Here is a 12,329-nt window from a genome sequence, read left to right as displayed (position 1 = left end):
GACTGGGGGAGACCCAGGAGGCAGGCCAGAGTCCGTCTGGTTCAGGGCTGAGCGCATGGTCTGGTAGAGCAGGTGGTCAATAAATATTTGTTGCACATACTCACTGAACGTTTTCATTTCTGACCTAGTCTGTCTCTATCGGCCTTTTGCTCCTACTTGACTCTTCTCCATTTCTGCTTTCCTTCGCTCTGAACCTCCTCTTTCTCCTTCGGTCATCCTGCCCCTACTGGCATCCTCATCACTGACTGCTTCCAGACGTCTCCCCTTGTTCCCCTGCCTGCCCATCACACAGCTTTACACCACTGACTTCCGGATACCCAGTTCTCCGCCCCACTGATGACAGATGTTAGTGACTTGTTGTATACTTTCAGAAAGATTCACGCATTTCACATTCTTAACCCCACCTTTAAAAAAAAACCCCATACATATAAAAGGTCTCCTACCACGCACTTAGTTCTTATTTTTCTTTACTTAACAATATGTCTTGAAGATTGTTACATGTCAGTATAGTACTTTCTCGTTCTTTTTCATGACTTCAGAATTTATCAGTGCATGGATGGAGCATAATCTATTCAACCGGTCCCTACTGATGACTACTGGGTTGTTTACAATAACTTGCTATTGTAAACAATGTTGCCTTGCACATGAACCATTTTGCCTATGTGGGAGCATATTTATGGAGTAAATTCCAAGGAGCATGATTAATAGGTCAAAAGTATGTGCACTGCTAGTATACGCTGCCAAACTGCCTCCTTAGAGGCTGACCAATTCACATTCCTGCCAGCAAGGTAGCTTCAGGATTTCTAAATATAGCAAAGCTACCTAATTTTCCTGAGAGAAAAATATTATCAGAATTAATGAAAATGCGTATTTTTTAGAATGTGGCTTTATGGTTTCAATTATACACAGGGCAGAGCAATTCTTTTTATAAAAGCTATAATTATTCATTCATTGCTGGCAGGCACACATTGATGCTAAGGTCTCTCCTGCTAAACTGGGCTAACATTTCCCTTTGCACTGTTAATCTGCTTAACAGAGCAAACTTTTCTTCCCTCCAGAAGCCTAGGTAAACTTCTATTTTGAGCATTTGGCATAATTGTTGCTTTAGTGATATGGTTACAACAAGTTCTTTAAAAAAAAAAACCTGTGCAGACAGTGCTTTAGTCTGGTCCCTCTTTACCTCAGTCCTCATGGGGAGGACATACTGAATGTGAATAGGAAAGACAGTGCAGCTGGAAATGGCAGCTGCCCCTTCATTCCCCTGCCCGCTGCATCCCCACCGCCAGAAGAGCTGCTGTTCAGACTGCTTGAAGTCAGAGACAGCAACTGCACAGTGACTGCTAGTGGGTCTGGCCATTGTGCTTCTCAAGCCCAGCATCCAGGTGCCACTTGTTCCTGGGCCTTTACAGCACACTGTGTCCAGACTGCAAACACGGCCTGGCTCTTGGAGGCACACTGGCCAGCTGCACTCTCTCTTCCCGATTCCATGGGGCACTGAGGCCCAGCCATTTCTCTTCTGATTTTTTACTGTTGGCTCGCTTGCTTTTTACAATTTAGGGGAGAGTAGGTGGGAAGGAGCAAAAGGCCCTACTTGAGCCCATCCCTCGAGCTTTAAACGTAGCATCTGCCAGGGTATTGAGCACTTGCACAGCTTTCTACACAGAGATGTTTTCACTTCTGTTCTGCTCTCTCTTAGATATAGTTCCCTTTGGGTCTCACAGAAGAAGAGGTCAGTGGTGACTTCAGGGGAAGGATCTCGACATTCCTGGTTCCTGGCTCTAATGCCATCAAAATAGCACCAAAATCCCCATTCAATATCAAAATGAATAAGCTATTTTTTTCTACCATCAAGTTGCAGTAATCCTTCAACCCTTATTCTACCCCAGCTGAAATACCTCAATTCGTCTCTCCAAAAAGATGTATCAGCCACACCATAAAAATAACAGTCACCACCACCACTGTCATCATCATTGTCTCTTCTCACAAAGTCATTCCAAGTACACAAAGAAGTGAGGAAGACATTCTTCCTTCCCTTGCTGGGTCCCAGGGTCCCAGCAGGTTAGGTTAGGTTAGGTTAGGTTAGGTTAGGAACCAGGAAAAGGCTAGGTCAGTACTTTCAATTCTTCTCTTAATGCTTAGCCCCTCAACCTACTTCTGCTTTCAACTATCCATCCCATGAACTCCTACTGGAAACCTGTCACCTCTTCAAAATCCAACCACAGTCTTCACTCAGTTCAAGTCCACAATGCTCTTACTCATCCATGAGCCCTCCTGGGGGCCAGGATTTTTCTCTCACCCTGAACCCTACACTCAGCTACTTCAAACCATCCTTTTGGCAGGGGTCTCCTTTTCCCCTAATCACTGACACCAATCCCCGCCCCTACAGTACAGTCACCCTCATAATTGGCCTCTTCTATTCCTGCTCCCAGGCAATGAAGACTACTGTGCAAGAAGTCATAAATATGCAAGGCAGCTACTTTCAGCTTCATTATTTTCACAGAAGGTTCTCAGCTCTCTGGCTTTACCGCATCTCTAGCTAAGTTTCACTTTAAACCTGAGACCCTATTTACTTCCGTGGAATCTCTTTATTTCCTCCTATGATCTAGCTTCTGCCTCACAATCTTCAGAAGCTCCTGACACAAAGAGCCCCAATACGCGGTCCCTGTCACACCCAAGGCATTCAAACTGGTCAGGCCCTTCCATCCGGTCCTCTCGTCTCTGGCTCCTGTGAGCCTGTGCAACTGGGGCTCTCCCACCCATTTTCTGATCAGTCAATCTGCTCTCAGCCTTCCCCCTTCCACAAGACTCAGTCCTGTCTCTAAAAGCACGGCCTCTAGCCTGAAGGGAGCTTTCCCTCCTAAGATAATGTGGTATATCTGGCATTTGACTCTATGTCAGATATTTGTCTAAAAAGGTGAGAACAACACATCCCTCAAAAAATACCCCCTGCCTTGACTCCCACTCCAGAAGAGCCCTTAGAGATCACTAGCCTGAGACACTGGATTTGATGGACAAGGACCCCTCTGGGGAAAGGTTTCCAGGGCCTGCGCATGGTCACTGCCTGTTGGCAGAGCTAAGGACCACTGCTGTCTCCAGAGACTCCAGTGCTGCTGCCATAACATCACCCTACTGTGTGCTGGGCTGGCTCCACGGTCCAAGTCAGAGGGTCATGGGATGCAACTTCCACAGTCCATCTTGCCTTACCAGTGGCACCCTTAAGGTTCAAAAGGAGACTATAAATTAGGATGGTATCAGGATGAGGTGAGGAAACATTTTTCCTCCTCCTGACATGCTATTCAGGAAACCATCAAGACCATCACAGACTCTGATGACCCAGTTAGAGGGAAGGAAAAGCTGAGGCAACTGGCTACAGGTTAGCTGATCAGAGGGTCGAACCTGCAGACCCTGGTGATAAACATAAAGCCCAATTTTCTCTATGTGGTTGCTACATCAAGAAGGACACTTTCTACGCACAGTCATTGGCTTTAGCACTCTGCTTCAGAAAGCCTGTGGGTGCTCACGCTAGGATGGGAGGGTACTCATCCATTGCTCTCCGTGCTCCAGATAATACCCACAATCGACTTTCTCCAACTGGAAAATCAGGGGCTCAGAGAACATCACCTCTTAAGTTTCATATGGCCCTAAAGTCTAAGGCTTTAAATTCTGTGTTACCTGGGGAGCAGCCTGGAGGTAGATGAAGCCATGTAATCTGAGCCGGCTGGCAAACTCCTGCAGGAGAAAATAATGCCAGTCCTGATAGATATGCCATTCGATGTCACTGAGGGAACCATTTTCAAAAAGAGTCTTTGCAAAGATATACCTGATTGGAAATGTAAGTAGGATGGGGAGAGGGGAGGAGAATGGGAAATGGAATGAAAGGCCAAAGAAAGAGAGAAGCAAAAAAAAAATCAATAACTAACTTGTTCCATGTCTGTCCAAACCACTTAACCTTTCTAGCACCTCATCAATCTTTTTTTTCTTTTTCTTTTTTAACTGAAGTATAGCTGACACTTAACCTTTCTAGTTCCTCACCCATCTTTAAGAAATCTGAATTCTTCACCTATGTCTCTCCCTCCTTGCTCAACACTGAGATGAGAATAGGATTTAGACTTTAGAGGCCAAGTCACAGCTCTCTGGATGGATTAATCCACTGGAAGAAAAGGGACACTGAAAGAGAATATCATTGGTCACTAACAATTTTCCCTGCTGGAAACCAGTCAAAACATACAGCAAATGGTGCATGTAAACTCAAACTTGCATGTAAACTCAAACTTGCATGTAAACTCAAACTTTTAAGATTTCCTTATTATTACTGCAAGTAAACCCCCAAACAAAAAGCCAATCTAGTATAAAGCACCCATCACTTTTAATTTAAGGACTCAAGCCTTCTGAGTCTCCAGGCTACTGAGCCAACCTTTTGCCTACGTGAGAAGTAGAGCAGGAACTGTATTTACATGGTGTCACCTATGGAGCAGTAAATGCACTTCCTACTAACTGCAGTATTACCAAGAAAGCAGACTCCCCTCCAAAGCAAGCACATATAAGCTCTTGCTTCCTCCGCTTCTGAGCTTCTAATCCAGATACAAGAAAGCTAAATCTAAAAACCAAACTAGTTTTACCCCTTGCTTACTTCCGTAACTAAAGGAGCATCTGGTGAATAGGAAATAAGAGTTAACTAGAAACCATCATGTCAGGAGGGTCAGTTCTGCTTTCAAACCTCAGGCATCTTGATACAAAACACAATTTACATCCTGAACAATGAACTCCAGTTTCTAAGGCAACGCTCAGCAACTGGCTACTTCTGGGAAAATGAAATTCAGAATCCTTATCTATGAATGGCTCAGGGAAGTATACACCGCAAGGCTGCGAGTGTTGCAATAAGAGAATGGCTTGCAGAGTCACACTCCTGAGTCTGGCCTGGCTTCAAAATTCACTAGCTGTGTCACCAGGGGCAAGACATCAAACTCTCAGCCTGCTTCTTCCTCTGTACAAAGACAACAGTTGAACCTAACTCACAGAGTTGTGCGGACTGTATAAGGTGCTTACAAGAGTGACTGGCACATAGTACTCAAGACACCTTAGCTGTCATTGTAACTACTTCATCATTAGGCTATGAAGGCACTAATTGGGGAGCTCCAGAAGTCAACCCTTCCAGTCTGGAACGGCTTAGCTACAGCCCAGCTGAAGGCAACAAAGAAAAGAGGTGAATTTCTAATTCAGTACCTGAAAAATGTTTTCAGCTTCTTCACAGGTAACATGGGAATTAAGATCTTATAAAGAGAAAGTAAATATCTGTTAATAAGTCCTATAAAAGGGCCCTCGCCTTTTTTGAAGATGAGCACTTCTTTATTTCTCCAGAGCTGGTGGTGAAGGGGCAAGAGGGCATAGAAGGCCATGGTGCTGACTGCTGAGGGGAGGGAACCCTGCAGCCCGAATGCAGGGGCTGCAGGGAAGAACCAGCTTAAGGACCTAGGCGTAAAGGTCCCTGCTCTAAAACCACGTGCTATTATTTTCTTTCAACTCAAACAGAAAAGATTTAGATTTCTCCCTCCCTGTCATCCACCCTCCCAAACAAGCCATGTTCCCCCTTTGGAACACATATAACACACATGAGCACACGTGCAGTCTCAAAGTTCCCTGTTAGACTAAGGTCACCGTGAAGGCAGGGACTGGGTCTGCTCTGCTTACTGCTGCTGTCCAGTGCCTAAACACAGGCGGCATTCAACAAATCTGTGCTGAGCAAATGAATAAATGGATAAATGTTTAAAGGAGTGGAAGTCCCAAGGTCTTGTACCTTCTAAACAAAGTATTTCTATTTCTAAGGGGTCTCTCACATGTCTATCTCACTAAAGGGCTGGAAATCAAAAGACTGACGGTAGGGACTTCCCTGGTGGTCCAGTGGTTAAGACTCAGAGCTTCCACTGCAGGGGACACGGGTTCGATCCCTGGTCAGGGAATTACAATCCCACATGCTGCACAGCGAGGCCAAAAAAAAAAAAGATAGTGAATATGTTTCCAAGCAGGTAGTAATATGTAATTCATCTTCCTAATTCAAGAGGCATGGCTCAGGAGAGGGGAAAGGAACATAGGTAGTAGTATATCCAACAGTTGAAAAAGAACTAAAATCTATAGCCCAACCATTTATAATTCACATATTTCGCTTTTATAAAGAGTAGGCTCTCTCTTGGGGTCCACAGAGAAGGAATGCCTATAGGGTTTGTTTACATATCTTGAATGATTTTTAAGTAATGTCTAAAAAAAAAAAATCACAACACATTTACAAATGTATCCTTATTTTTTTCCCTCCAGGAGGATTTATGGGAGCACTAAGGAGCAGAGCTAGTTTTTCTAATTTGGAATTAAATGGGTAACCAATCTAGTGTTTTCAGAAGTGAATGGACAATAAAAATGCAACATTTTCCATTCTGATAACTCAAGGGGCTTAAGATAGACCATCATGCTTTAAGCCACCATTTCACACTGACAGAGGTCATTAATAACCTTCAGATAAAAAACCCTCAGTGATGTCCAGATTAAAGGCACCCTCACTTCATCTTCAAATGGCTTATACACAAGTCACAGACGGGTTTTGTGGCAGAACCAGAAATTCCAGAGCATAGATGGACTAGCTCCTCTAGAACAGATGGGCTGAATTCCCAAGCTATCTGCTAGCTTTCATTAAAAGTGACTCCCCATCTCACTCCCTCAGGTGGTCAGGATGATGCTCTTCCTCTGACCTGTAAGCGACTGGATGTCTCTTACAGATTCTGCCCAACAATAAGCCCTGCCACACAACAAAGGGTCAAAAAAGGTTAAATCCAAGATAGAAGCCAATTTTACAAATCTGCTATTTCTACTCAGAAATCCTTTCTTGAAGAATTTTTAAAAAGGATAAATTTATTTCTCCTATCATTTTAGGAATGCATTTTAATTCTGACTGCTTTTTTCTCCCAGGTGATAACCAACCACTGATTCATTTGGTTTGCTAGAACATATGCTGCTACTTAAGTGTCTATTCTGTGCCTTTTAGCATGTAATGGTTATACTAGGTAGCTACCCGCCTGCTTCTATGCTAGAAAAGAATAAGGAAACATAATCAGTGCCAATGTGAGAAATTAAATGCATTCAGATTATGAAAAACACAGTCTCCTTTCTTGACATATATGGTAACTGTGAAATTATAAGTCTGAACAAATCTGTATAGTGTCTTTAAAAAGACAATTTTTTCAAGTATAATTTTCAATGACAAGAGCAGTGCAGAGTCTGAGCAAGAGGAGAAAACATGCAGTGCTAAGCACAGAGCTTGTGACTGGTGGAGGGCTCAGGGTCTTACCTGTCGCTGTATACAGACCTCTCAAAGATCTGTACCGCCTTCTTGGCCTCTAAGAGTTTCTCAGGGAAGGGCTCCAACTGTACTTTCAGGCGGCTCATAAAAGAAAATGTCTGGAATGTGTAGCACCATCGTGCTGGCTCCTGGTACATCATATCCAGCAAGTTTCCAAGACTGGGGACAGTGCAGGCCTAGAGGTAAATTATGAAAGAGGAGAATTTCCTAGAAGGCATATTTACTTCACAGTATTTACCACCCTTCTACCCACCCGCCCACAAGTGTAATAATCAATGAGAGATGCAATTACAAAAGTTTCCTTCCACTAAAAAGATATAATCACATCCCTCAGCTTAGTCAAAGCTACATAATCAAGGAAGAGATTTTCCTACCTTACTAGACAAAAATCTGACAGAGGGAGATGACGTGCCACCTTCAGCATACCAAAGAACAGCAGAGGAAGAACCACCCATAGAATTAGCACATTCGCTGATTGCTGGGTTTGTGGAGCATGTTGGAGGAGGACTTAACAATCAACAACCATCTGAAACTCTACTTGGAATCAGATATTTCCACCGTAACACTATGTTGCTTCTCTTCTGAGCTTCCATTTGTGGCTATTTCTTTCTAAAACTTCAACCCAGACAAGAAAGTAACTGATTATTTGAAAATCCAACCAATCAAACCGAGTTCTTTCTCTCTTATAGTAAGGCTACAGTTTGTTAAACAAACAAATGAACAAACAAAACCAAATCCCTCCTCCTCGATTCTAGACACTTTATGAAAGGCATGTGGAGACCCACTTACTCAGCATGTGCAGGTGGGAACGTGTCTAAGATACTCAGGAACCCTGGATTCTTTCCTGGGCTCTGCCACTGACTCAACCCAAAGGTGAGTTTTGCGAAAAGCACTCTGATTTGCGTTCATTCAGTCACCATGAACTGAAGGCCTGTGTGGATAAGATGCTACGTGAGCTAGGTGCTGTAGGGGGTACAGAAACAAAACTAAGATTTATCTCAATGTTCACTGTGCTATGTTATCTCATTTAATCTTCAAAACAGCATCATGAGGTAGGTACTACTGTTATGCCCATTTTCTTGAGAACATCCACTCAGAAAGGTTAAGGAACTTACTTGTCCAAAGTTTCATGGTAAGTGTTGAATAGAGACTCAAACCTGGCTTCCTCTAACTTCTTCATTCTAATACTTCTCCATATAAAGGCGAGCAAGACATGGTTCCCAAACTCAAGTAGCTCATAATGCATACGGAAAGGGGGTGACAAAGATATGGAGAGCTAGACTATAAAGCAGAACATACAACAAAGGGGTGATCACGGTATGGTGGAGGGAATCTGAGAAAGTTTCTGGGAAAAAAAGTGGCATTAAGCTGGGAAGTAAATGATACATAGAATCTCCACAGATGGAAATGGGGATTAAGAAGAAAGTATTTCAGGTAGAGATAAAAATACATGGGGTGGGGGGAGAGGTTAGACAACCACAAGTGGTCCAGTTTGGCTAAATATCACCCCTGGATTCCAAAGAGGGGTCCTATGCTTTGGAAGCCTTCAGCAGAGTATGTGTGTAGAGCAGAGTGGATCACAAAACAACTTCCCTGCTTTCAATCCTGCAACCCACAAACACAAACCAGCCTCACAAATGGCCCCTGGCTGAGAGCTGGAGGTTGAAGCAGGAGGACAAATTTGAATCTACTCGAGTCTCTGGTGGTGTCACCAGAGACGGGAGGGAGCCCATGGCTACAGCATAGCTCTGAGACTGCAGGGAAGCCTGCTGAGTGGAGTAGGGCACTGCGATGGCAGATGCAGTAGGTTGACTGGGGTGGGGATTCTACTGGCAGGCTTTGGGTTACCAAAGGGAGCCTGTTCCAGAATAAAAAACTGTACAGAGGCCTACACAATTTCTAAAGAACCTATTTCAGCTACAGAACGTATGCAAATATCCCTTCAAACATATAAACAATAGAGGGACAATCATTGGATATAAAAATATCCAGCAATTCAAAAGGAGTGGACCCATCCGTGTGTTCAGGACAAGCAGCCTCTCAGGAGACAGAGCTATTGCCACAAACAGGAGAAAACAAAAAAATCTCAATGGGACTCGAGACTGCCACATTGATAAGAACAGGCTATCATAAAAGAGGAACAACTGACCTCCCTGGCAGTCCAGTGGTTAAGACTCTGCACTTCCACTGCAGGGGGCATGGGTTTGATCCCTGGTCAGGGAACTAAGATCCCACATGCAGCGTGGCGTGGTCAGAAAACAAACAAACAAAACGGAGCAATATGAAAAGAACATTCTTAGAGGAGAAAAACGCAATTGCCAAAACAAAACTCCCAATGAAGATAGTAACCAGCAGACTGTAAACTGCAGTAAACCTAATTAGTGAATATCATACAGAATATCAACTCAAGGAATTTCCCCTAAACTAAGAGAAAAAAAGCAGAAAATTATGAAAGAAATAAAAAGAAATACAGTTTAGGAGATCCAATATACATTGTTATATAGTGGTAGGGTATTTTTTGTGTTTTCTTTCTTTTCTCTGGAAAGATACATCAAGATGTAATGTCACTTGTGTCCTACCTGACAGCAGTGAATACAATTTTGTATCAAACAACTTTTCAAACAAAAGCTAAAATGATGTGCAACTTCACAGTACCCATATCTCAGACAAAGCTACCTAACCAAAGCAAACGATTTTCCTTCTCATGAGATAAAAGTCCAATATAGAATGGTGAAATGCCACCCACAATAAAAAAAGAGATCAGCAGAGGAAGACCACTACTCATAAGGTCTCCTTCTCATCAAATTTCACCATCACTGAGAATCACTGTCTAGTAGAAACATGACATATCTCTAGGTATTTTAGAACAGAAAGGAAGTTTAAAACCATGCTACAACTAGGAGTTATAGTCAGGGGGAACTGATCAGATGAAAAAGAAGCCAAAATCAAAGAAAAAAATTGAAGAAAATCTCTGAAGATGTGAGACTTTCCACCAGAGAAATTCACTAAGTACCAGAAAGGATTTAATATAGACTTACATATACAGCTTTCACACACACACACACACACCCCCAGACCTAACCTAGCAAGATGTCAACAATTCATGAAAGCAAAACAAAACAAAAACTTAAGGAGGGGGGAAAACATTAATTACTTATTAAAAAAAAAAAAGATCAGAACCATATAACACTTCCCTACAACAGAAACCAAAGACATTTTAAGACAAGCAATCACTCAGAAATTATACCAACCACATTCTGAAAAAAAAATCCTCTAAAATATATTTCAACCAATTGAAAAATGAATCAAAATAAAGAATTAAGAAATGGGAAGAAGTAATAAGAAGACAGTGGTCAGTGAATGACCAGTAGAACAGTTAAGTATAAAGTAATTATTATGAATGTGGTGAAGAAGTTTACTGCCAATTTCTATAGTTAAAAGAGAAATTTCAGGGAATGTCCTGGTGGTCCCGTGGTTAGGACTTGGTACTTTCACTGCTGGTATCCAGGTTCAATCCCTGGTCAGGAAACTAAGATCCCACAAGGCTTGTGGCATGGCCAGAAAAAAAAAAAAAAAAAGAGAGAGAGAGAGAGAGAGAGAGAGAGAGAGAAAAATTTCACTACATAAAACATTCTGGATCTATAAAACTATAGATTTCCATACCTGGGGGATGGAGTCTGGAGAAGAAAGTAATAAAAAAAAGTAGTAAAATTTATTTTTTTCTTTCATAGAGACCCTATTAACACTGATAAATAGGTTTAAACATTTATATATATATATTTTATTGAAGTATAGCTGTTTTACAATGTTATATTAGTTTCAGGTGTACAGCATAGTGATTCTGTATTTTTGCAATTTATACTCCATTATAGTTTATTACAAGATAATGGCTATAATTCTCTGTGCTGTACAGTATACCCTTGTTGCCTCATCTATTTTATACATGGTAGTTTATACCTGTTAATCCTACATCCCTAATTTGTTCCTCCCCCTTCCCTCTCTCCTTTGGTAACCACAAGTTTGTTTTCTATATCTGTGAGTCTTAAACATGTATATTTTTAATTTAAACGTTTACACTAGTAGAGTAAAAATAGTAAAATTTCCATACGAATGAAGGGGAGATAAATGAAATAAATATTCAAATACAGCAAAAAGGAAAAAAAGGAGATGAAAGCACAAAATAAGGTGGCAGGAATAAATTAAACATAATCATGATAAAAGAGAAAAATTCCCAGGAAAGGCAAACCCTAAGATTGGGTAAAAGCTAAAAATCCTGTTCATAAGTGAAACGCCTAAAACAAGATGACATACATTAGCTGAAAGTAGAGGGGCAGCAAAATCCACCAGGTAGATGCAAATAAAACGAATGCAGATGTGGCAAAGCTGTATTAAGAAAAAAAAAGCACTGGGACTTCCCTGGTGGTCCAGTGGTTAAGACTCCATGTTCCCAATGCAGGGGGCCCGGGTTCAATCCCTGGTCATGGAACTAGATCCCGCATGCCACCAATAAGAGCCCGCATGCCAAATAAATTAATTTAATTAAATTTTTAAAAAAGCATTAAATGCTACAAGACTAGTAAAGCAATAAAGACTCCACAAAAAAGTCATGAACCTTTTTACATGGAATAATAAAGCACTGAAATACAAAAATATAAAGTCAATTAAAAATACAAGGAGAAATAGACAAAACACAATAAAAGAACAAAACTTTAGTACACTCAGAATTTAATAAAAACAGTAGACTCTCAAAATAAGAACTTGGAGGATAAGACTCTTAATCATTAGTTTTTTCCACATATCTGAAACTGGGATACATCTTATAACGCTTACTAAACGTAATAGACATTTAAATTATTCCTTAGAAGTGTCACTAAATTGATAATGTCTTATAATCAATGACATCTTGGAATTTATAAAATATGTCACATCAAACTACATATACCTTACAGATAATACATATTCTTCTTCTTTTTTTTTTTTTTTT

The 12,329-nt window shown here is 41.4% G+C and overlaps 1 protein-coding gene across 3 annotated transcripts in view; it reads right to left on the bottom strand.

Annotated features, from left to right (window-relative positions):
• Positions 1–12,329, bottom strand: part of DGUOK (deoxyguanosine kinase) — a 36,315-nt gene that overhangs the window by 3,351 nt on the left and 20,635 nt on the right. For 2 of the 3 annotated variants that reach the window (XM_007459390.1, XM_007459389.1), the window contains exons 3-4: positions 7,334–7,521; positions 3,673–3,820 (exon numbers count right to left, since the gene is read on the bottom strand). In XM_007459390.1, coding sequence (XP_007459452.1) covers positions 3,673–3,820; positions 7,334–7,521 — 336 coding nt within the window. The remainder of the gene's footprint in view (positions 1–3,672; positions 3,821–7,333; positions 7,522–12,329) is intronic. The other variant, XM_007459391.1, reaches the window with a different exon arrangement.

Source organism: Lipotes vexillifer, unplaced genomic scaffold, assembly GCF_000442215.2.
Source record: "Lipotes vexillifer unplaced genomic scaffold, Lipotes_vexillifer_v1.1 scaffold51, whole genome shotgun sequence".
NCBI lineage: Eukaryota > Metazoa > Chordata > Mammalia > Artiodactyla > Lipotidae > Lipotes > Lipotes vexillifer.
The sequence above is the reverse complement of the archived record's forward strand: the minus strand, read 5'-3'. Positions and strand labels throughout refer to the sequence as shown.